This window comes from Castor canadensis, chromosome 10 (genome assembly GCF_047511655.1).
Source record: "Castor canadensis chromosome 10, mCasCan1.hap1v2, whole genome shotgun sequence".
Classification (NCBI taxonomy): domain Eukaryota; kingdom Metazoa; phylum Chordata; class Mammalia; order Rodentia; family Castoridae; genus Castor; species Castor canadensis.
The window spans coordinates 26,075,021-26,102,202 of record NC_133395.1 but is presented as its reverse complement, the minus strand read 5'-3'; the positions used below and the strand labels follow the sequence as shown (position 1 = coordinate 26,102,202).

Sequence of the window (27,182 nt, the reverse complement as noted above, 5' to 3'; positions counted from 1 at the left end):
GAGGAGAAGAAAATTAGTAGATTAGCTATTGAAATGTAATTTATATATTAAATGATTTCATATGTTTAGTGTTGCATTTGTATATCAGTAATCAATGAATGTGAGTTTGATTCTAGAAATGGTATATAATGAATAATGAGAGAAATAAGCAAATATCTGTTTACCCATCTGTATGTTTTTTGAGCATGACCATGATATTATCTCCAGTTTCTAGAACAATCTCTGTTGAATAAATAAATGTAGCATTTTATAAAAACTTAACTTTCATATGAAGATGGTTTCAAAAGCAATTTAATTTCATATTGTTTAGTGTACAAAACATATTTTCCTAAAGAATTCATAAATTTATTTATGGTGAGGATTTAGGTCAACACGTAAAATTTCAGGAAAGCCATTACTACTACTTACATATGTCGGTACCAATCATTTAGTGACCACCAGTCAACATTTTTAATTCTATGTACCCTCATATCTTATTTTTACTATTCTTTTGACTGCTACCAAATATGACACCTTAGAAAAACTAGTCCACTTAAATATGTCAATTAAACTGCTATTCCAGTGAGAAATTAAATCAGAATTACAACTTTTGGAACATTGCCACTTGAGTAACATGGGGCTTTCTCTCCTCCTTATGTCCTCCACCTGCCACCCAGAGAGAATACAGATTCTACACTTACAAGCCACCACCATTTTTTGTGTCCAGCACAATGGAAAACAGAGGCCAAGAAGAGGGGCTGACTGCAAGGTACAGGAACAAAAGGCCCTATATAGCAAGACCATGGACGAGTGCAACCATTGTCTCCCAAGACCTGAAGCCCCAATTGCAGTCACAACCTCTGTTTGTTCTGTCTTCCAAATTAAGAATAATTGTGCCTACTACACCTTCTATTCTTAAAACCTGTCAAACATGAGTGCACACTCCTCTTTAGTATACTGGAAAAAAAATATCACCTGACAACCTCATTAGGCACACATGAAATGCAGGCATATGAAGTATTTTTAGCTATATTAAAGTATTACATTGAATGTAAATCACAATGGAGAAAGAGAAAGATAGTGAACACTCTCCTATGCTTATATTTCCATCCTCTCTTACTTCTTTATCACACATTTCAGAGAAACAGGCTCTGGTTTTAACAAGAATTTCAAACTAGAAACTCAGAAAAAAATGACTTGGTTTGTGTGGTTTAGAAACAACTTTTCAGTTTAAAATAAAAAGAAGTGAGTTTATATTGATATTTAAGAAATCTTCTAAATATATAGCTGAATTCTGCAAAACAACAGAATTTTGTTAAATAAATTTGGACTTCGTATAATTTGAGGTACCTGTATCCCAAAATGCTGAAAAACTTTAAGAAAAATCAAAGTTAATATAGAAAAATAATTGTGGATGAAGAAGAAAATAAAAAAAATGAAGAACTTGTTATTTTTTTTGGAGATAAAAATAATTGTTTTACAATAATAATCTAAGAAATTTAAAGAGTATAATTTCCATCATCTCCTCTTGTTTAGCTATTCCTTCCTTATATTCCTTTGTCCTTTTGTTTTATTTACTTTACTCACCTTATGTCCTAAAATCAGTCATAGTTTTAATTTTTCATCCTTTTCATCAAAACCAACTCATGAAAGAAATAAATTCTTATAATTGACGAAAAATGGTTTTTAAAAAATATTTAATTAGGAAAAAAACACTCCTTCACATGCATTGGAGAAATTTCTGAACTCTGTTTTTTGATGTGTTTTTCTTGTCCAGAAATGTCATAAATTAGTCTGTTCTTCATTTTGAAGTAAATACAGTGTTCTTTAAAAGTGCATTAATATACTGCAATTCTCAAGATTTGTTTTGAGAGATACCATCCATGTATCTTTTCTTTTGTATTGAAATAACATATTCTTTTAAAGTAATAAAGGGATTTCATAATCTATGGATACTATGTTCATGGAATGTCCCCATTACTATTGAGGAACTATTGTATATTCCAAGTTTTCTTCAATTTTTATTTGATGAGGAATTTCAGGAAAACTACCATAATCTCTTAGTGAAACCAATATGAACTCTTGCAAGTACTCTTTCCTTACTTCTTAATGATTGTGGATTAGCCTGCGTGCTAATCCATGAAGTGAAATTGGTTGTGTTTTATAAGTCATTCAATAATCTACAACTGGGCAAGACAGAATAGACTTATCTTTCTCTTTCTACTTATGATGTGTTTTTTATGAAATACCATAGCTCTCTGATAAGAAAATTTAAGTTTTTTCATTACTCACTGAAAAAAAATCATTGACAGGAGAACTAGCTCCATTATTTCTATTATACCATTATGGTAATTAAAATTAAGAAGTATATATTAAGTTTTTCCCTTCCCTCTGTTCTAAAGAAAATAAAGGCAAGAGAGAGAAATGGTAAGTGGACATTCTGTATGTAACAACCAAATCGCTGACACAATTAGGGAACACAGATGAGAGATCCAAGATGGTGACTAGGACAGAGCTGCAGACTTTGTGAGCTTCATGAACAGGGACAATTGAACTCCCTGCCTATGTGGCAAAATTTAAATCTTATCTGTATAATAAGTGAAATATGTTTTATAAAGTAATGGGTATGTCCAGTCAACAACAAATAAAATAACTTTGAAATGACTGGAGAATATACTAACTAAGAACCTCACCTCTGCTGCAGTCATCTAGTCACTTCCAGTGGAAGCAGACATTTAAACTCATTCATAACATCTCCCATTTTAACCAAATCTCCTTTTATTTTAAAACTTCATTGCTTCCAAATCTGTTCTTCAGAATCTTGGAAATGACTATTGTCTTAAATTTCCACCTTCTTCCTTTGCAGTAGAATTGTCCTTCCTCTCTTTCCTTTAGTTTGGACCTGGCTACTTATTCACAGAGTAATGCTCTATTGAGATAATCTAAAACATTTGCATTACTAGACTTCTACCTCAGAGGTGCAGAAAAATCATTACTGTGTCAGAATCATGCTATACATTCTGCTAACTGACACGGTTGCAAAGTCATTGTTGCTTCACTCAGCTGGTTCTCAAGAATCTGTACACTCGTTCTAGTTCTACTATCCACTTCTATTCACAGAGAATGAGTTAGTTATTAGTGTTTCACTAGTGAGGAATAGTTTCCTAAATTCCGAGGCTCAAAGCTAAAGTTTTTGTAAATCCATACTACCCATAGCCTCTCTTACTTTAATTTTTTTCTATTTCTTTTTTTTTAATTAACTTTGTCCAGTCCTGCCTCTCTTACTTTAAAGATCAATCCATCCTCCTTCTTCTCCATACTTTGGTTAATTACTCATAACATTCAAAGTAGGTGCCTTTAAAGTCTTCCTCCATAGAATCTCTTTTCCCAGTTCACTAAGATGCTATTTTTTATCCCAAACAAGGAAAAATTTTCCTTTGACCTTGCTTTCCTTTCTGTGTTGAATACCTTCTTATTCAATTTCCACAAAGATTAATTTATAATAACCACATATCCAATACAAGCCTCTCTATCTCATGTCAGCATACTAATATGTGACTCTCCATAAGAAAACTTCGATTGAGTTGGCATATTGCTACCTATTAAATGCAGTAAACATTCAACTATATATATCTGATGCAGTAGTATTCAATCTTTCTGCTCTCACCTGAAAACTCGAGAGATGCATCTGCTCTTGCCTCTTTCATCTGCTCTTGAACAACTTATTTTTCCAAGTGTTCTGTCCCACTGTCATTCTTTTAGTTTTATACCTGCTTCCATGTGGTTTTGAAATTTTCTTCAATGATGGTACTTCTTTTTGGATTTTGCTGTATTTCCTCAGTCCGTATTTATTACCCAAACCCATCCTTTGTACTTGGCATCAATACCAAAATGCTTGCAGTTTTCCAAAATAGAGTAAACACTTCATATGTATAAAAATGGGCTCATCTTCTCCCACTGAACTGTGAACTTTTTGGTATAATTATTTTTTCCAAATTGGTGGCATCTCCATCTATCAAATAAATCAAACTGAAAATTCAGGAGAAATTATTTAATTCTCTCTTTCCCTGTTTTCTAAAATGTAGCTATCAAGTCCAGAGAATGTGCCATCTGGTCTATGAACATACCTTTCTTTACCTATTGAGCAACTTAAAATGTCTCTAAATGACATCCAATGACCCCCAAACCAAAGACTTCAATAAATGAACTGAGAGTTTACAGGTTATATATGACTGAGACACTTTACTTTTCTAGTAAGAATAATATTAATCATGTACAGTAATAGGTAGATAGATTTAATAAATAATTCATATATAATTAAATACTACACAGAATGTGTTTAATTTAGTTCTCCAACATCCATTCTTCAATTAGTTAGTTCATAGTAATAAAATGTTTAACAAGTAAACTACACAAAGAAGAAAATATCAATTTCACAGTCTTCCTTGAATGTAGGCCTGTAAGTATAGAAGAGAATTCTATGGTGATGTCCAGTGACTTTACTTAAGTAACAAAACTTGTCTCTTTAATTTTGGGCAGTTCCTCTACTATCTGGACACAGATCCATGACAGCAAGACTTACAAATAAAGATGGTGGAGTAGTAAATTTGACAGAATTTGTCTTCCCATAGTTTTGGTGGAACAGAGCTGGCATTCTAACTAACATGGAACTGCATTCCTCCAGACAAATTTGTGAACAATAAACACTTTAATTCTTGCTTAAATACTATTATTTTAAGATCTCCTGCTATTTGCAGCTGAAGTTAATTCCAAAAATTACTCCAGAGTTTTGGATATTTTTGAAAGAATGGACAATCTGGCAATTATATGCCATACTTCCTCATGGCAACAACTGGCTGGAACAGAACAGCATTTGTGTTAAAAATACTACATTGTCTCCCTCTCTGGACTTGTTCCTTTAATAATTATGTTATTTGCATTGGATTCAAAACTACTGAAACAATTCAATTTCTAACATAATATCCAAGTTTCTTGATCATTTGATGCCTAATCATTTCCTTGATGCTATTTTTTTTTGCATTCTTTATTTCCCAGCAAATACAATTCCTTGTCTTTCTCTACATTTAAGGTAATTCTACCATGTGGGATACATTCTAAAATGCTCAGTGCATGTCAGAAACTGTGAAGATACCAAATCTTATATGTACTAAGTGTTTTCCTACATGTCAAACAAAGTACAGAGGAAATCTGTACTTCCAAATTTTATGAGCTAGTGCTTTCTTTGTGTCACTATTCTTGTGCTTTGGAGCATCATTAAGTAAGGTAAGGGTTAATTGACATAAGCAAGTAGACACCACCAAACAGACTGAGAGTGTATACTGCATGGATACATTGATAAAGGGATGATTTACATCCAGGGGGGATAAAATGAGACAGTACAAGATTTCTTCATGTTGCTAAGAATGAAACACAATTTAAAACAGATTGATTATTTCTGGAATTTTCCATTTAACGTGTTGGTTGAGACTTTAGTTGATTTCATGTAACTGACACTACGGAAAGTAGCATGCTGGACTACTTTCTTCATAACCACTTTTTCTTAGCTTATGGATCTCTTGCAGCCTAGATAACTCTAAAAATGCTCCCCAATCAATATTCCACAAGTGCCATAAGGCACCCTGATGTGATGTCAGTCTTTGATGTTCTTCCTTGCTTGAGGCCTTCCTACCCCTATAGGTTCAGTAACAATTCTCTTCTCTGCATGTCTAATTCCTGAGGTTATCTATTGTCATATTTCTTTCAAAATAAACTTCTGCTAGAGGGTCTATTAATAGACCAATATTCTGTGTAAACTTTAGAATGCCCAACAAATACAGAAAGTAGTATGTTTTTCAAATGGGCATTGCCGTAAGTTCAAAGATTATGAATCAGAAAGCTAAAGAAAGTGCCTGGGAATAGGTACTTTATGCAGTCATCCCTTACAGTTTTCGCAAGGATAGTCCAGCAAAATATTTTGACAGGAAATGACTTAGAATGTGAGTTCTTTGAGAGTCTAGGCTTCCTTATTTATCACATTATACCTCCCAGCCAGCACATTCTCATTGGCTCAATAAATGCTTTAAACAAAATGTCTTTCAGCACTTGGGAGAACAAGAACCGATTGCCAGCCATGAGGTAAACTTACTAAATGCAGTTATGATATGCAGAATTTTAATGTACTTTTTCTATACTTTGTCTCAGTTTGGTAAACTGTTAGTACACAGGTTAGTTGCATCATTTTATATTAGACAAATGTGATTATTTAGTCATTCATCTGTTTTTCTAATTATTGTACATAAAACCCTAGAGTAGAAGTGCAAATGTATTTATTTCTTTATCATTGGAACTAAATATCTATCAATATAAGTGAATGTCAAAAAGCACTCCACAAACTTCTGCACAAAAAAAGAAATGGTCTCTAAACTGAAGAGACCACCCCCGAAGTGGAAGAAAATATTCGCCAGCTATACATCAGACAAGGGACTGATAACCAGAATATGCAGGAAACTTAAGAAACTAAACTCTCCTAAAATTAATGAACCAATTAAGAAATGGCCAACTGAACTAAACAGAGCTTTCTCAAAAGAAGAAATTCAAATGGACAGAAAACACATGAAAAAATGCTCACCAACACTAGCCATAAAGGAAATGCAAATCAAAAACTCACTAAGATTCCACCTCACCCCTGTTAGAATAGTCATCATCAAAAACACCACCAACAACAGGTGTTGATGAGATGTGGGGAAAAAGGAACCCTAGTCTACTGCTGGTGAAAATGCAAGCTGGTGTAACCACTCTGGAAAAAAAATGGGAGGCTTCTTAAAAATCTAAACATAGACCTGCCATATGATCCAACAATTCCACTCCTGGGGATATACACAAAGAAATGTGAGACAGGTTACTCCAGTGGCACATGCACACCCATGTTTATTGCAGCACTATTCACAATAGCCAAATTACGGAAACAGCCAAGATGCCCTGCTATTGATGAATAGATCGAGAAAATGTGGTACTTGTACACAATGGAATTTTACTCAGCCATGAAAGAGAATGAAATCTTATCATTTGCAGGTAAATGGATGGAACTGGAAAGCATCATTCTGAGCGAGGTTAGCCAGGCTCAGAAGACCAAAAATCCTATGATCTCCCTTATATGCACACTTTAGATCTAGGGCAAATGCAGCAATGTGGTTGGACTGGAATCATATGACAAGGGGAGAGCACTTACGGGAGATACAGGAATAGGCAGAAAACCCAAAACATAAAAGTGTTTGATGTCCCCACTCCAGAGGAACTAATATAGAAACCTTAAAGAGACAGACGTTAACATGAGAAGGGGATCAGTTACCAGTGTAAAGATCAGTTAGAGATGAATCAACATGGGTTGTAACACATGAGTACATGAAAGCAATGCTAGGAATCTCTCTGTATAGCTATCCTTAACTCAACTAGCAAAAACGCTTTGTCTTCCTTATTATGCTTATGTCTTTTCTTCAACAAAATTATTGATAATGGCAGAACAGGACCTGCCTGGAACCTGGGGAGAGGGAGGGAGAAAGGAGGGAAGGGGGACAGGGTGGAGAAATGACCCAAACAATGTATGTATGTGTGAATAAATGAATAAAGAAAAAAAATATTTCACACATGAACCATTCAACACATATATTGGCTGACCAGAAAAACTACATGTAAAATACATCCATGTTTCATTTTGCTTTGGGATAAAACATGTAATACTTTTGTTTTTCAGCTTAGTAATGAAGCATATTCTGAGTTGACAAAGAAATTAATTTAGAAAATTGAATGGCTAATTTAACATTCTGATTCCGTATACCTCATTCATCTTCTCAATGGTCTAGTCTACTAAATAACATATAAAATTGTGTACCAGTTTGCAACCCAAAGGTCTAGGGGTTTTACAGAATTAAAAAAAATTTAGATCCATCTAAGTACATATAACTTAGAAGTATCTTTATTGAAATAAAACTTAAGTTGATAACTTTTAATATTATTTTCTGCTCAGATAGTAGGTGCTTGGTTTTTCTATTCTTGATACATAGCTTTTTTAAAAAAATTAATTAAATATGTATATTTGTTTCTAAATTATCAGCTTGAGATAAAAAATACTTGTCAGTCTGAGGAATAGTCATTTTTCAATCTCAGATCAAGTTGGTATCCTGGTCTTCTCTGCCTATTTCCTGTGTCTAGTAGGACCTGATTTTTATAAAGATACTGAGTCACTTTTTGTGTTGTTTCTGTTCAGCACCTTCAGACCTTTTCTTTGCCAAACTACACTCTACAATATACATACCAAGCCACATGTGCATTTAAGTTTTCATTTCCCTTCCTAATAGACCTTGAAATTCCCTTCTTAATGCCAACAATTAGTCAAACTGAGTGTTCCAATTAACTGTACAGGTTTCCTGACTACTAATATCTCAGGGTGATACCTTTTGACCTGTATACATTTTTAGTAGACCATAATAAGTGTCTTCAATTGGACACTCGCTCCCTCAGAAAATGATTTCTTTATTTTCTGTACAGGGTTTAAATTTGAACTAGAATATAGATATATTGGAGCTTATTTACATGTTCAGAAAAGTTTAAAGTGCAGGATTTTAGAATTGACCTAAGAAAGATACTGTAAATCATTATAAAATTACTCTTACTATGATAGAATGTATACAACTATATTCTGAAACAATCTTTCTGGCCTTGGATTCATTGTGAATGATAAATAAAGGCTATATAATAAACATGATGTATGCAAATGTATAACTCAAAACTATAAAACAAAAGTAAATTATACTTTATATAAGTGAAACAGTTCAAACATACATTTTATTGACTAAACTAAACCAATGGAACAAACAACCTTTAGAAAAGAGTTACACTTTCACTAATGTAGTAAAAAACCTAATGATAAAATATGGGTGCTATAATATTAGACTGCTGGAGTAATGTGATTCACAACACCTAGAGTCCCATAGAAGCAAATAGTCCAATTTATAAAATGACTTCTTGTATCTAAGTAACAGGTATTCATTTCTTCTCTTCATAAACACTGGCAGACTAGTTCAGGCTTTTCTTTGTGCACTGGGCCAAAATGATGATATTCTCCTTCTGTCATTTTTGCCCTACTCCCAGAACATACATATGGAAAGGGAGAGATGATCTCTGCAGTAGCACTCATGCTGCACAGCAAGGGTCAGAATTACATTTAATTTTGTCTCAACGTGCTGTCAGCCATATTACATGACAGGAATGGAAAGACCCAAATTGTGTTTACAAAGAAAAGGCGATGAAGGTCCATTATTTGGTTCTTATCAACTGCTTTCATCCTTACAACACACATTGGAGTATTTATCTTGTCTAGAGCAGAAATGAGAAAGTAGTGGATAAATGTCTCTCTCAAACTTGAGCTCTATTCTATTTTCAACTGAATATTTGTGTATTAGTTGGCAACAATGTTATCAAAATATATTCAGTACTCTTATTAGGTATTTTCTTGAATTTTTAAAAAGTTTTGAAACTAAAAGCTGTATTATCTGTCAAAAAAGTAAAAGTCTCTGCTCATTGATTAGGGAAAATATACTGAATCTTGATTTTAGTTGCTCCTGTGAATCCATCAGATGATTATAAAGGAATTAATAAAATAAAACAGGATTACACTAGGTAGAGATAGGTATTTAAGATTTTGTATAATATTATTAAACTTTATAATATAGGTGTTTCTGTTCTAACATTTGAAGATAATGGCATTTATTTTATAACACCAAATTTCAGAAATGAAATTCATAGACTAATCAATTTATAAAAACTATCAAAGGTATAAGATTTCTTCAGGATGGAAAGGTTTTTTGAAACAATAAACTTTATGACAATAATTGCCTCGACTAGTATAATTTTTCCATACAAAAAGATTAAAAAAACTGTAAAATATTAACAGGAAAATCCAGTCAATGTTGAATAACTAATTCCATTTGGTGGGATGTAATTGGAACAAAATTTGACTGTATTTAATAGTCAATATTTTTAATGAAAGCTTAGTGTCAAATATAGAAAACTTGTCCTGTTTGCAAATGCATTGGACCCTTACTTCAGTATTATATAATAAGCATTTAGTAAATTTTACATGGATAAAACATTGTACCATTTCTAAATATTAACAAGTAGTTAAAACTAATCGTAATATTAACAAGTAGTAATAATTAATCTGTAATACAGTCATGTTTTGTTCATTCGACAAATTATGAAAACCTGCTATTTTCCTTTTTACAAACCCATTGCATTTACAAAATTAAAAATACAGTATATCATTGTTGTTCAATACAGATCTATATTCAGTGCTACTCTGACATATTCCATTATTTTAAGAATTTTCCTACTGCCATTCTTCTTAGACTCTGGGGGTATGCTAATGTATTTAGAGAAAATATTTCTAGAAAGACACAAGTAGAATTATTAAAAATAAAATATGTTTATATTGACAAGTGTTGGTGATTTATAGCACTATAAATTATTTGCTGGTTATAAAAAACTAAATTTAGATGAATCTATGACTTCTGTATCAAATATATTATTAGTTTATTAAAATAAAGTTTATCAACCTTTACTTTTATAAGAGATCTAGAAATAGAAACATTTATTCATGCTTTAAAGTTTGGAAAATATTTGATTAAGGAAGAAGATAAAGTCTGAAAGTCATAATTTTGGCCTTGTCAATCTGTAACCATATCTGAAACCATAAAGAAAAATAATTAATAAGTTTTTATTCAGTCAAGTAACCCAAGTACGGAGGATCTAGATACAGAAGGTAAGAGACCTGTTTAGGGAAAATTTAAGATGAGAATGAAATCTGAAGTGTTAAGGTACCCTAATGATCAAAAATGACAATTTATTACTTTGGACATAGTTAGAAATTATTTTAAAAGGAGGTGGAACTAAATTCTTCAAAGCTTAGGATTTGTTTACTGATTTAACACAACAGTAGCAAATAAGAATAAGCTGACCTTTTGTTTCATTAAGTATGGTCATTAGTTATAAGTTCAGATGGAAAATCAATCAGCCTTTTAACATAGTAAATTAGAGAAAACAAACTTGTTCAAAAGTCAAGGTAAGAAAGTCACCCAGTTAGAGACAAGAAAGTACATATTAACCAGCCGTGAGTTATCACCTTATCAGTAGTAGTGTATTACTTGTTAAGTTTATGAAGTCCTTGTAGGGTAAAAACAACTTATTAAAGACAATTGGGACTGGGGTATCTTGGAATTTTACACTGTTTTTAAATGCAGTAATGTGACCAGTTAGTATTGCCATGAAACTGGGTAAATGGATGAATTTTCCAGTTCTGGATTAGAAGAGAAAGTTTGTTCACTGCAGTGTTCTATAGTTCTAAAAAAAGGAGTTATTTTGAATTAGGTCATAAGGCAGTGGATGTGAGCCTGTGCTTCAACAGATGGCACAATTGAAGAAAGGCCAAGCTCTTCATGGTAAATGTCAGACAACTGGACTTAGAAATACCTGAAAGGTATACAAAATAAAGGCAATGACTTCTATTTATTATTATTATTTTATTATTTATTATTATTTTTTCTCACCAGATTATTAGTTTTCTTTCAGATGTACTTGCAACTAAGCCTGTTATATTATACTGCTATAATTTCAGTTTTTCAAGGACTGATTTTTTTGTTTTGTTATATCAGACAACTAGTACCATTTCTAGGTTGAAATTCTAAATAAGTGCCCTGGAAACACAGACACACAAACACACACGAAGCAAAGATGGTGTGGAAGACAGGATAGTAAGGGGTGTGAAGCCAATACACATGGAAAATATGCATCTCCTATAGATTTAGTATATTTCTGGGAATCCATGAAGTTCTATTATAAAAGTTATTATTTAAGCTAGTTCTCCAAAGTTTAAATTAAAAAAAATCATTTTTGATACTGTAGTTTTTGGTATCTCTTGAAACATTTACTTATGGACCACAATCTTCTGAATAGCAGAGTCAACACAGATTTATTAGAAGTAAGCTGTGGGAGGGAAGTAATACCTTCTGACATTTGGGCCACTTAACTTGTAGTATTGGCCAAATTAACTGCTGATAGCATAGACTGTTAATCTATCCATGCAGTGGCAGTATTATAGATGCATCCATACATAGGGTACGATGCCAAGCAAAACTGAAGATCCTGGTGTACAACTATCAAACACAATAGTGTTTTCCAACACTAGAATTTATTTCAATGAAGAAAAATTTGTTGTAAACACCTACAAGTCTGAATTCCCCCTTCCCATTTTATAGGATAACTTGGAAGTAGAAAAAAAGGCAAAGCTCTTCACTATCACTTTTTTGAGAAGATTGAATAAATATTAAAAGTTCTTGCTCCATACCCCAAAAATGGATGTAAGGTGATGGATATGTTAAATTTCTCAATTTAGTCTTTTTATTATATATGGTATATAAAATTTTTATCATATAAACATATTATACTCCATAAATATAGAAGTTTTATTTGCCAAATAAGCATAAAAAGTTTTAAACATAAATTTTGAGAAAAAAAATTCAAAAATCTCTCCTGAATTTTTTAAGGTAAATTTGTCCCACAGCATATCTTATTTATATGTAATGTGAAAACTAAAAAAACAGTCTTCCTGTCAAACATCTCCAATGAAATGCTAGCAAAAATTACAGTTATGTAGGCTATCACAGCATTGTTACTTTTTAACATATCATATTAGTGCCATTAGTTCAATGATTTCTTTTTTTCTTTTCTTTCTGTATACTAGCTAAAAGATTTAAATGAATATCAGTTGGTGGAGGCACAGAAAGAAGAGACATGAAATTTTAGTGTTAGTTACTGTCCTATAAGTAGATCAAGTTGGAGACGTGGATTTAATAATATCAAAAAAGTTTTAATTATTCATTTACTTATAGGTGGGTATGAAATGGACAAAATCTTAAGACATGATAGCTGTAACCTCAGGAGAAACAACAGCAATACAGATGTCAGAAAAATGCTATAGAGGTATGAGGTGAGTAAACACTGATAATCTTTTATCAAATACCCACTAAGCAGTTAAAATTCACTTGTTTTTAAGTCCTTCTGATCTGGCTTTGAATTTTGGCTCTGTTACTTAGTAGTGTACTCTCAGACAAAATGCTTTATCATCCTCAGATTTTTTATTGGAAATTGTTAACTTAAAATGTTTTTGATTGTAGTTAAAAAAATTAACTACTACTGTTTGGAGGATTATGTAAAATTATTTATACAATGCATATCCACTCTTAATAGCTATACTTTCTGAAATTTAATAATTTATCAAAAGCTCTTTTAAGCATTTTAACTATTTGACACATTAATGACATATTAACATTCATGTTCACATCAACATAATAATGGCATGGATTTGAGGCAGGTACTATTATTGTCAGTTATATTTTATAAATAAGAAACACTCAAAGAGCTTTAAAGTTAATAACTTGGTCAAAATCACACAACTGATAGTTCCCAGAGCTAGGATTAGAAATAATAAGGTCCAGTATTGGAGATGTGACTCAACCACTGCAGTAATTCCTAATCAGTTATACAGACCTCTTCAACCACTATTTGTTCCCAACAGTTTTGATGACATATATTTAATATGATATTTTAGTAAAACTCATTGACATATTTTTGAACAAATTATAAATTGACTTGAAAAATTTTAGAGAAATATTCTATTTAACTCTGAAAATTCTGTGTAATTGAAATAATGTGAAATATTTTGAAGACATTTTAATGGATACATTTAAAAAGTCAAATTTGAGTTTTGTTAGGTTATTGTGTGTGAAGTTAATCCAGCACAGAGATTTGTAAGCTACCTCCTGCAGGCAAGATCACTTCTGCTGCCTGATTTTGTGTAACCTATACGTTAAGAATGCAGTTTAGATTTTTTAAATGGTGGAATGGTTGAAGAAAAAAGTTAATATTTTGTAACACACAAAAATTATATGAAATTTGAATTTCTCTTCCCTTGAATTTTTGAACTCTATCAATATAAGTATTAGGAAATGTATTTCTCTTTTATTTTCTACATTGCTACACAATTTACACATGTGTATAACAGCTACCTGATACACTACATTTTTCATATTAGTTCATAAAAACTGCAATACTCCTTATCTGTCTCTTTACAGAAAGTTTTCTACAATCTTCACTGTAGCCCAGAGGTCTCATTCGGGATGAAAAGTGAAGCTTATCAGAATTAAGAGCCTTGCCTAAGCACATAGAACAGATTAGTGGATAACAGAACAGAATAGTGGAGAGACTAATCGGGAATCAAGGTACTCTGAATACAAGTTCATTTTTGTTGTCCTCAGAAATTGTCCAAGGGCTTTGAACTCTGCAGCAACAAGATGCTTTATTGTAAGAAACCAAGCCACAGTTTCATGCAAGTTCTAACTTTCTTAATAAAAATAAGAGAGGTATTAACCAAACTGAAATTACACCTACACAGAAATAACTGAAGCTACACAGAGCCTTATGAAGAGGGGAAAATCATCTTTGTAAGATGTCTAAAACTGATATTTAAATTACAGCAGTACTAAAATAAAAGTAATCCTAAATTACTTAGAAAATTAAGTTAGATTATACTCAGGTTGCTAGGAACTAGAGACAGTGACAGCAAGCTCAATGTTATGTGCAGATAAATTGTTCTAGGAAGAAAACAGAAACTTAAAAAAAAAAAAAAACCACTGCCAATTACAAGTTTGGGTTAAATACCAAAATGTAGTGAAAGTTGCTTAGTAAAAAGCCAGAACACGACTTTCAAAAATCCAAAAGTAAGAGTTGGTGAAGTGATTCAAATGGTAGAGCACCTGCCTAGCAAGCATGAGGAACTGAGTTCAAAACCCAGTACAGTCAAAACCAACCAAACAAAAGCCAAACCTTTCCTCTATAAAGTTAATATGGGTCTGATCTTCACTCCTGCTTATTATTGATTGCTACGTTTAATCTTCTTTTTGACCAGGAATCTTTCCTCTTCAGAAGCCTAAATCTTTTGTAGGTTTTAATGGATAAAATTAGTTGCTTCATTCTCATGGCAGCAACATGCTTATGTAAACACAGATTAGTCATTTCAACTTTAGATTTACATTGTACTTTTATGTCACATGTTGTTTGTATCCTTTTCCAACCATTTATCTGTTTCAGTTGATTTTCAAAAATAATATTTTATAATGTCTATTTACAGTATGTTTCATCCTTTGACTACATCAGTTGTGCTAAAATCAAGTTTACATTAAACTTTGAGTCAATTTGCCCTAAAGTTAACATACAGCAGCTAACCATATACCAGCTAAAGACTTAGTTTTCAATCTATAAGATGTAGTCATCAATAGTCGTCATTAAGACAAATGTGCACTTTCAAGTCTATTTCATTCTCAGCTCTTCCTGAGTTCTATGTTCCCATATTCAGCAAACTACACAGAATATGTAAATTTAGCATTATAAAGTCCAACTCTACGATCCAAAATTTGCTTCCTCAAGAGTTCTCCTCTGAACAGAAGTCACCACTATCCACTTGTGTGGTGAGACCCACAAAACTGTATTTCTTCTCCTTTGTTGCCATACACAAACAATACACATTACAGCTGGCTATTTCTGTCTCCATTATAGTCAATATTGTTCAAAATATTATCATCTGTTTCCCAACTGTGCAACAGGAGCTCCTTGCCTTTTACTTTTGCTCATTATGATTCATTCTCACTAAATAAGTTACAATGGTTATTTAAACATACTACTTAGATCATGTTATTTGCTGGTTTAAACTTTCTATTAACTGTCATCTCTCTGCCTTTACAAATTTATGTCTATTCTGTTCAGATTCCAGTCATGGAGGCCGTCTTTCTAGTCTTCAAACCTCTCATGCTCATTTACAAATAAAGATATTTTTCACTTTACAGTTTATTTTTCATAATTGATTTTTCTCTAAATCTTTTTCCCTCATTTCTCATTCAGTCTATAGTGTCATCTCAGGATTGTCCTGATCACCAGAGACCACCAATCACTTTCTTCCCCATTTTTATTCATTGCTCTTCAGCATGCAAATTTATGTTATCCACCACTTATTGCTCATTTTATGTTCAATTATCCGCTGCAGAATGAAAATTCAGATGACCAAAATTCAAGTCTGCTCTTTGTGCTTTTTAATCATATTGTCGTTGTACTGGGGATCCATAGTGACATTTACAAAAGTGCTTACAAAATATGTTAGCTAAATTTACGCCCTCCATCATTCTCTTTTATCCCTTCTCATCCCATTCTTAGAATAGTTTCAGCAAGTCTTATTTTTCCCATTTTCATACATGAGTACATAATATCCCCACCATATCCACCCTCCTACACATTTTCCTTACATTTTCCCTAGTCTGCTCTTTGTAACTTTAGAACCTCTGCATGAGTACTAGACACAGAGTAAATATCTACTGATTCAATGAAACTATAATTGCTCTCATCCCTCTTGTTTCTTTTTCCTTCTTTATTTTTGTTTGTCTAAGTCTGGCATTACTATAATGTATCTCCCTGACAATAATGCTAACCCTCCTTGAAATGTCTTGAGCAATGTGGTTTATACCTTACTAAGACTTTTATTAATCTAGAAAAACTCACTTTATTATAAATGCTACTGTAAAAATATTTCTCAATCATAGTCTTAAAGGCAACTTAAATATGGACTGAAACTTCTCTTCTTAAAATGCATTATATTTACTTAACCTATTGTGAACTAAAAAGATTGCATTTATAATGGAAAGTCAGTCTGATTTTACTTTATGCATTTAATTACTCATTAAGTGTATAAATTAGTTTTATAGGGATAAAATGTAATAGGTACAATATTAGCTATTCATGTAAAAATTCTCTACATTGCAAAAAGCTTGACACACAATTGTATTGGGCTGGATTTCATGCTGAAACAAATAATGTTCAAAAGTGCTGAATCTGGCTTTGTTCTAAATTTCTGTCAAAATTTTGAGACATAAATTATAGTATGATAGTCCATGTAATTCAATTCTTAAGGGTTATTACTGTTTCCAGATGTTAGTTTTTTGGTTTCAAGTGTTATTCCTCCATAAGAGGTGATACCCTACTGAGATGACCTCCTTGTTATGTACTAATATCTGGCTATACCTAATGCCATCAGCAATATTGTATCTTATTGTTGGAATACTGGTGACTATCTGGTGAAAATTACAAATGTAATACAATCAAATTTTGCTGCAAAATTAAAAGATAACATTTCATGACCAATAAATTCAAAGTTGTCTCTCTTACCAAACCATTTACTGAGACATCAAAAAACATTTAGATATTTAAAAGACACAAGTGCTTACAGCACTAAATTCACTATTTTTCCTTTTTTAGTAATTTCAATCCCTGTAAAGTAATCCAATAACTAGTAAATCAATTTATGTACATCATTTGGGAACATTGAGACTAATTTCTGACTCATTGATGGTAAAGCCATACTTAAACATTTGTTATGTAAGCTGCCACAAACATTTAGGGCAAGTTAAGTGGGTTTACAACTTAGTCAGAACAGCTACTAAATTTATTTAATTGATCAGAAATTGCCCTATAATTATTATATGATATCATTTCATATCTTTTGAATCAAAATAGTTTATATATAATAAACACATTTAGTCATGGATAGTTTTCTTAGTTATAAAAATTAATTATTTTAATAACTAAAAATACCTGCACTAAAATAGGCGAATCTAGTCTAGTATTTAGGCAATGGCAGGATTTTACATTCCTTTACTGTTGTGTAATCCTATTATTTTATACAAGTGATAATATGTACACTTAATATGATTCGAACTATATTACTATCATAATGATATGCATTCATTTCTCACCTCATAAACCACTTGGAAATGTTGAAGAAGATATCAACTTAAAAAAGGAAAAGTAGACAATAAATATCACAGACTCTGGACAGAGCCATTATTGTTTATGGTAGTAGTGGCCGTTTCCCCTTTTCTGGGATGCAGAATCTACTTGTTTGATAAGATTAAAGAGTGACATTTATTATTTGTATTCACGCACTTCTAATTTTCACTATTTATTGATTTTTCCTATCGATATGTTGCAGCTGAGCATGATTTGAAAAGCAGAGAGTGGACGCAGGGCTTTGCTGCTGCTCTCTGCTTGCCAAACCTTTGGACTTGAGCATCTGGATGTTGCTGCTCAATAATTAAATATTAACACTAACTAAATAGAAAATAGCATGAGAATTCTTACTTTTAAAGTAAATTTATAGAAGTTCATGTAATATCACATTAAAACATATTTATTTTATGCACAAAAATGACACAAATGACAGGCAATTGACAATTATTTCTAAACTCTCAATATTAAAAATATTTTATTCAATTTTCCAAACTAATATTTGATTTCTCAAATTACTGAAATTGAAGAGTTCTTTTCACTTGTGAAGATAATAACTAGTTTTTGTCTTTTTTACAGTGATTAGTGAGAAAACATGATGAAGTTATAAAATATCAGGCTTTATTTGTGTTTCACATGAAAATGAAAATAGAGCCAGCATTGTACTCAATGTATCTTTTCATTTAAAACATTAAGATTTTCAACTTTTAGAAGCGATAGCTAAATCCTAAATTACTTAGACAGAAACACAAAATGTTCTAGCAGCATTCTTTAGGCACAATTAATGACATACTATTTTCTGTGATTACAGTGGTGTATATCTCACCTTTTCTGTTCAGTTTCCCTGAGGTTAAAATGACTTTATTTTCTTTGCTGAAGAAATTTCCTATAATACAATTGGCCCTGGAGGAACATAAATTCTACATTGATAGATCCAACCAATAATGGACTGAAAATATTTTTTAAGTGCTTCTGGTCAAGTGTGGTAGAGGCCTGCAGTCTAGCTACTCAGAAGATTGATGTAGGAGGATAACTTGAGCCCAGGTTTCAAGGCCAGCTTCAGCAACAAGAGATATCCATATTAAAACAAAAACCAAAACAAAACAAAGTTCATCTGTACTGAACATGTAAAGACTATGCTCATTATCCTGAGTTAATAAATAATACACTAGAACAGCGATTTACATACTTGATATATTGTATTAGATATTAAAAGTAATCTAGAGATTACTTTTGGGAGATGTCCCTAGGGTTTGTGAAAATTCTACACTATTTTATAGAGGGATTGAACACCTGTGTAATTTGCTATCTCAAGGAGGTCCTGGAACCAATATTCTAGGATAGCAAAGAACCACTATATTTTTCAGGTAGTGCCTTATCAATATTGCCAATTGCATATTTAAATCTAGCACATTAAAAAATTTTTGAACTATAAATACATCTCCAGTAAAGTTTATACAAATTTTAAGTCTGAAATATAATTATATTTCAGGAATCTAATAATATAATGTGCATTTAGAAACTAAATGGTTAAAAAGTAATTAATCAGACAGTTAAGGTCCAAGCCAATAAACTGAAATTGTCAGTCAATTAAGGTAAAAGTCTTACATTGGGCTTTCAAGATGTAAAGAAGTCTAAGATGATTTTTTAGTGGTCAATTTCATTTTAAAATTGTACTTCTTAAACACTCTCTTATTATCTTCAATTTTCAATGATTTTCTGAAATCCTACCAAATTTTGATAGGTCACAATAGATTAAATACCAGTTTATGTTTTCAGAATTTTTCTGTTTGTAATATGTGCTTCCAAGGAATCATTTCATGGTATGTCTTTAAGCTTCAACATCAAGAAGAAAATCCTGTATGTTTTGTATGTTCATTTTGACAATTCCATATATGAAAGAAAAAACCAGGAAGTTTATAAAATTTATTTAATTTAACCTGTTCTTTTTAGTGCAGGACTACATTAGAGTACATAATATAACTTTATGAAAATGTGAGTATGTTTTTACTATAGCTCTGTGGAAATTATAGAGACTCTCATAAAATTAAATGATATATTGCATCTGAAATAAATTCAAATAAAACAAAAAGATGAACTAAAACTTACAACATGCTAAAATTAAATCTTAGCACATTTTATATGTGTTTCCTTCAAATAAACATATGAATAAAAATAATACTTATAAATTAGGTAGCAGCAAAGCTAGATTAGAAAGGACCCTATTTAACATTCAGCCAAAGTATTATAAACACACACTTCTACATGCACCCTTGCAAATTCATCCATTTTCATTCATCTTTCCACACATAAGAAATAACATTAAAAATAACCTGAAATAGCTAAATTAAACTCTCCTTGGAATCACCAACATAATTTTAACACTCATCTAAATGCCCAATAGTTCTAATTACATCCAATACAAATACCATTAAAGAAAAGAATCTGGTTATGTTCATGTTGTAACAGCCACTGTAGCTTTCACTTGGATGAACATGCAAAATAATTAAACAATAAATTTCTATGGCAACAACTTAAGTTCTAGGATGTTCTTAGTTACAGCAGTAGCCAATGAAGCTACTATTTCTTTTTAGCAATGTCACTAAACAAGATACCTTATTTTTCTTCCTTCCTTTCATTGGGCACAACCAAAATCTCTTCATCTCTTTTTGATATATCAACAATTATTTGACTAGAAACAAGGTGTCTCTATTAGTGTACCTAATAACTACAGCTATTTGAACATTTTATGTAAAGACCAAACAAAAATAAGATGGTAAGTGCTTCTAAGTGAAAGATATATGGTTAAACCATGTGCATTATGTTTTCTGTATTCTAAACATACATATAACTTAATAAAACATATTTATTAAACTTATATAAATAAAACTATGACAGAGATAGTTTATAAAAATAAATAAATGTTGGTTTACATAATAAACACTTGTAATGTGAAATAATTTGATATTTTCTACATGGTTTTTAGCATATATTATTATTTGTTAACATATTCTGACAGCTCTAATAATTATTGTAGTCAGTATATAAATATCTATAATTTATACTCATTATTTTAATATCTATGTGTACAGTTATATTTTATAGCTTTGTATTTTACTGGTAACCTTCTTTTAGTGGTTAATATATGATTGTTTTATGTAAATAATGAAGTTTTGAAGTATGAAGGAATTGGGCTCAGCTGTTTACCATGCATGACCAAAATTATTGCTTACTGCCCTTGGGCCTCAATTTTCTTATCTGTATAATGGAAACAGTAGCATTTTACTAAGTAACTCTTCTTCTGTGAACCTGTAAATTATTACATGAACCACTTAGCACTTGTCTGGAGCAGAGTGACTACTCAAAAACCATTGAAAGTACTACTTTAAAAATAATTTTACCCCTTTAATCTTGTCTTCCATTGAAATTCCTTTTGAATTAGGACAAAGAAAAGTTCTTGCCCCTGTGCAAATCTTCTATAAGAGGTTCCAGTTTCCTGATCTGGACTACCCATGTATCAGTTTTAAATGATACCTGCATGCCTCGCTAGCTTTCTTTCATTAAATGTCACCTTCCAACCAATATATTTCTACATCCATCAATTTTTGCATTTCCTCCTTAATACATGACTGTTCACCTTCCCCAATTTTTCTATCACAAATAATGCTGTTGGTTGTTTTCCAAAACCCACTTCCTCTTTCCATAAAATAGATTAAAACTTTCATAAGAAAAGTAAATAAAAAACAAGCAATAATATTTGTCAGAGGATAGTAGTTTCCAATTCACCATGTAAGATACGCTCCACAAACAAAAGAACCAAGAGAAAAAATGATGAATGGCCTTATAATAGTCATGGTTTATAATAAAGATTTTATTTTAAAAGTGTTAAAATAAATAATACATACTCCAGAACACCACAGTTCTGGGAAATTACTTCCCTTTAGAAAAGGAGTTCTAGATGGCAGATCTGGTTTCAACTGCTCTGGGGCTATTTTTTTTCTAAGGTGTTTTATAATTCTGTAGCTTTATTTATTTATTTTTTAAGTCCGAGGTCTGCAGTTTTTGGACATATTTCTCAAGGCTAGATAAGTGGTGGAATGCAGACTCCAGTAGTTTGCCTGGCTTTTTACCTTAACTGCTGGTAAAATAGACTTGTTTAGAAATCCCAGTGGAATTGAGGCCAGAATTGCATTGGCTTATAAAATTCAAACAGTTCAATGCTTTTCTTGTTAATTACTGGGCCACAAACAGAAATCCAGATGATAGGAAAGAAGCACTTCTTTAGGATAATGATTGATTTTCATAAAGATGAATACTTTAACAAATTTCCATATGCAGTTGCGGGGGCGGGGAGGGTAGGTGGGTACTAATTAGTTTTACCATTTTCAGCAGATGTTGAATTGAAAACGCCAGCAGCATCTCAAATGCCAGTCATTAGATCTGCCTTTCATGGAGGAGTGCTGACCAATGAAATCTCCACTCTGTTTAATGAGACCGATCTAGGCAGAGTCAATTAAATCAACTCTCTCCTAACATCCTTAATGTATCTGCAGTGTGGGCAGCACCAACAAAAGCAGCAGCGAGGGATTTCCAGTATTAATAAAGGATCCACTGCCACATTAGGAGCAGGGAAAGGGGAGGGGAGGGAGATGGGAGAAGACTTTAATGACAGGGGAAAGCCAGGAAAGTCTAAGGCAAGGTGGGGGCTGCTGGAGGAGGATCTAGTGAAAGGTAAAGGGCTGAGGCATTACTGAAAGAGTCTTAACGTAGCTCAAAAAGGGTTCCACCCCCCTCCGTTCCACTCCCCCCTTGCACCACTAATCCAATTTACCACTTGCAAAAATGAAGCTGGAAAAATGTAAGGACCCAGATTTGAAAACATTTTCACTTTAATACTGAAAAAATATGCCATTATAAAATCCTTGAATAGAATTAGTAAGTTTCACGTGCTTTCTCGGTTCTTTGTTCCTACTTTATAAGTAAGATTGATACCAGCACAGAATTGCTAACATAGGATCGCAGCCTAAGCACTAGAGTGACGTTAATTGGTCATGCTTAACTGCCTCAAAATCTTTTTTTTTTTAATAATTACACTGATACTATAATAGAAATCATGGGTACTTATTTTACATTCAGATGGAAGGCATTATTGGATATGTATAAAAAAATATTCCCCCTCAAAAAATAAAATAAAATAAAACATCACCATCAAAATAAAAAACCCAAAACAATCCCCAAAACTCCTCAACTAAATACATTAACTCATTAGATGGACTGATGAAGAGCCATGCAAATGTCTTAAATAAAACCTTTACATTTTTTCACAGTAAACATACGCTCTGAACTGCCTACCAATCACAAATAATGGAGAAATGGCACTTTTTGATTATACTATATTTTGTTTATAGAAAGTTTGATACGATGGGACTTATCAGGTAAGAGGGTGGGTGCTGTGACACCATCTCCAGTCACGGGGGGGAGGGGCGCAGGAGAGTCCCTGGAGCGCGTGGATTCCATGCGAGCCATGCAGCACTTTTTGTTTTTTGATTTTGTCGGAAGTCAAAGTTATTTATTTACAATACATTCATGCCTTCGTGCAACTGCCCATCCCTGCGAAGCCAACAGGGAGCCATCATAGGGGCTATCCACAGGGGAAAAATAGATATCTATCTCTCTATATAGATATGGATATATGTATATATGTATAGAACCAAGGCAGTCATCCCCACAGGTCCTTCTGCCAGGGACGAGGATACTGTATTCTTCTGGCAGGGCCCATGCAGGGCTTTCAGTCAAAAGAGCTCAGAGCAAAGAGCAAGCCAGTTGCGTTTGCCTGGCTAGCCACACTGTGCTCTTTGTTTCCAGAAGGGATCTAAAGGGTCAGAGCCTCTTAGTTGAGTGAATTCCCAGTTATTTATTTACTTATGTCCATCAAGGCTTGGGGTACACTAGATTTGGGTCAAACCGCTGGTATGCTGGAGGCAGAGGATGTATCGCTCTCTGGCTTCCCTCCCCTCTTCATCAGTTTTGGGGATTTAGTCTGAGAGCGAGTGAGAGCCACAGTCATACACTCTATGGGACCCATCTGCGTTGTAAGGCCCATTGTGCCAGTAGGAAGAGTCACAGACTGTCTGTAGGGAATTAATTTCGGACGCTGAGGAGTTTGCATCCCTTCTCTTGGACCGCTTGCGGTTCCTCAGGATAAACACGAGCATGCCCACGACGGTGAAGGCGGAGGTGACAAATACCAGCAGCAGTCCCGGGACCAACACGGAGATGGACACCCTGCTGGTGTCTAGGTAGGAGTTGGAGTGTGTCCCGGTCTCCGCCAACCCAGTGCTGTTTTTACTGTGCGAAGTTAACGTGGGCGAGATCCTGGCGTACAGCTGGGGGCAGATCTCGTCGTTCGAGAGGAGCATGAAGTCCTTTCTAAAGAAGTTCACAGGCGTCTCACACTTGAGGTCGCTCATCAGCACTTCAGAACCCAGGCGTTCTGCCCATTGCTTGAAAGGCACAATGGTGCAGGAGCACTCCCAGGGGTTTCCATGCAGGTCTATCTGGATGATGGAGGTTAGCTGGTCCAGCACCCCGGCCACCGGGAGGTACATGAAATAATTGTTATGCAAGCTGAGCTTAGAAAGTGAGACCCCCGCGAAAATGTCCACTGGGAGGGACCTCAGCAAGTTGTTGTTGAGAATGAGGATCCTCAGTTTGGGCATGGCGTTGAAAGTGCCAGGGAGAATAAGCTGGATCGCGTTGTACTCCACGTTCAGGTATTCTAAGTTCTGCAGTCCGGCGAATTTCTCCCGGGACAGCGTGTCCAGGTAGTTGCTATCCATGTACAGCCACCGAAGGTCCAAAAGGTTCTTGAAAGTGTGGTTCTCCACGGTGGCTATGTTATTGTTGCCAAGATCCAACAAAATGAGGTTCTTGTAATCCACAAAGTGCGCTTTTCGGATGCTGTGGACCTTGTTATCTCTCAGGAAAAGCTCCTGCACATTGGAGAGCCTGGGCTTCAAATCAGCCAAACTGCTCACGTTCCGGTTGTTGCAGTTCATCTTTAAACCTGATTCGGGGATGTGGTCGCAACTGCAGCCCCCGGGGCAGGACAAGCCATTCGCAGGGGGTTTGTTCCAGGCACCTCCCGTCGCCACTGCTGCCGTGGGTCTGATTTTGATCTGCCAGTTGCCGGGGATCTTTGTACCTCCGTTTGGAGCAGACCCTGGGGTAGCACGATCCTCTTGCCCATTTGTCTTGAAAGGAGTTGGCAGGGGGCCAGGGGCAAAGGTCTCGTCTTGTGCGGGGGGTGCCGGGAGACTGGAATCCACTCGGTTTTTCAAAGGACACAAGTCCTGTTCAGTAGTTTCATTAAGGTCTTTGCCCTGCAGTCTGGTGGGGGCTTCACAGACCACTCGGCCAATTAGAGCATTTTTGGGAATGTTTTCCAGCCATTCTTTCAGAGAGAGGAGATCACAGGTGCAATCCCAAGGGTTATCCTCTAGCAGGATCTCAGCGATGCCAGGGATTTGCTCCAAGACCTCCTCATAGGGCAGCGTTTTCAGCCTATTTCCCCGAAGGTCGAGGTGGGTGATAGGCACGTACTGGAACACATTGGCAGGTAGGGTGCTGATGAGATTGTCATTTAAAATGAGGACCTCCAGCTTGTTCAAGTCCTGGAAGGCCCCCGGGTCTATATCCCGTAATAAATTAAAATCAGCTTGGAGATATTCCAGATCGTCCAGCCCCAAAAAAGTCTGCTTTCGAAAAGACTTGATCTTGTTGTTGTTAATATGCAGCCGTTTCACCAGCTGCAGCCCCAGAAAAGCCCCCGGAACGATTTCATGCAAGCCATTGTTTTCCATATGCAAACTAACCGCATTATAAAAGTTAGCGAACTCATTAGGGAAAAGTCGAGTGAGGGAATTGCCATGCAGAAATAAATGGTAAAACTGGGAAGTCGGGGCGGTGAAACGCTGCAGACTTGTAAAGCCCTTTTTTTCACAGTCTACGTGAAGGTCCCCTTCTATCTCATTGCAAGAACAGATCTTCTCTTTGCAAACGTCCCCTGTAACGTTTCCAGCGGCAAAACAAAGAGATGTCTCCAGCAACAGAATCCAAAGCAGCATTTTTAAAGCGAGCAATTCATCCCCGATCTCATCACAAAGTAACAGCAACCATCCTGCTCGCCAGAGGCACAATTCAAGTTCATTTAGTGCTCCAGTGTCCGATCTCAGGAAAGAAGAACAGGGTTTGGGGGGGTGGGGGTGGATTCCTTCCTCCCTAACCCCCCCCCGCACTGCAATAGCCCAGACGCCAGTCAATAATGATATCCACAAACTATCCAGGCACGTAGTGCAAGGCAAGCAATTTTTTTTTAAAAAGTAGGAAACCCCCCCTACACCCCTCAACCCCTTAAAAATATTCAAGGAAGTTAAATATATACATATAAAATTTAAAAATACACCTTTATAGAATCGCGTCTAGTGGTACTCACTAATCAGAAAGAGAACAATGCTAGTAATTAGAAAGAAGCAAGTGCATGTTAGAGAAACAAGCAGGTTTGCAGTGTAGTACAGGCGCACTGCCTGTGCATGGCTGTGCGTCGGACTGACCTTGCCTCTCTGATACAAAGCAGGGTTTTCAGCGTCTTCTGTGGTGGAGGCTGCTGGAGAGGAGTTCTTGCTATGATTGAGGGTTGCCCAAGTCCCCCCCGAGGTGCTGTCCAGTCCCCCCGGTGCTGAAATCACGCCTGACCAAAGGACTCACGCTGCCCAGCCAATGGCGCTGGAAATTTTCCGCAATCTCTGCGTTTTGTGGTTGTCCATTCTTCTCTTTTCCTCCCTTTCGGTCCTCTTCAGCCTTTTTTCTGTGCTCCCGCTCTCGTTTACTAGCTCTTCGTTTCTTGTTCTCCTTCTCTTTCTTCTGCTCTTTCGGAATTACGTGGAGGAGGGGGGTTGGTGAGGAGAGAGGGAGAGCGAGTTGTCTGAGGGAGGAAGAGAGCGCGAGAATGGGGGGAGCGAGCGAGAGGGAGAAGAGAGTTGCTAAGAAGCTCTGCTCGTTCCAGCCTGGTGCACTCTGAAAGATCTGACACCCTCTGCTGATCTGCAGTAGCAAAAATCCATCTGGTGAGGGAATGCTGAAAGGAAAAAAAAAAAAAAATCAATCCACGTACAGGGCAAGCGTTAAAAATGTGGGCATTAAAGGCTGTCGATCTACATAGATGCTTATTTTAAATGGATTATTTAATTCTTTCTTTTTTTGTGCTG

The 27,182-nt window shown here is 34.5% G+C and overlaps 1 protein-coding gene across 1 annotated transcript; it reads right to left on the bottom strand.

Annotated features, from left to right (window-relative positions):
* Positions 1-9,235: 9,235 nt before the first annotated feature.
* Slitrk1 (SLIT and NTRK like family member 1) lies at positions 9,236-26,321 on the bottom strand. Its single transcript, XM_074043159.1, has one exon. The coding sequence runs from the start codon at positions 26,040-26,042 to the stop codon at positions 23,952-23,954; it is 2,091 nt and encodes a 696-aa protein (XP_073899260.1). The 5' UTR covers positions 26,043-26,321; the 3' UTR covers positions 9,236-23,951.
* Between the last annotated feature and the right edge of the window lie 861 nt (positions 26,322-27,182).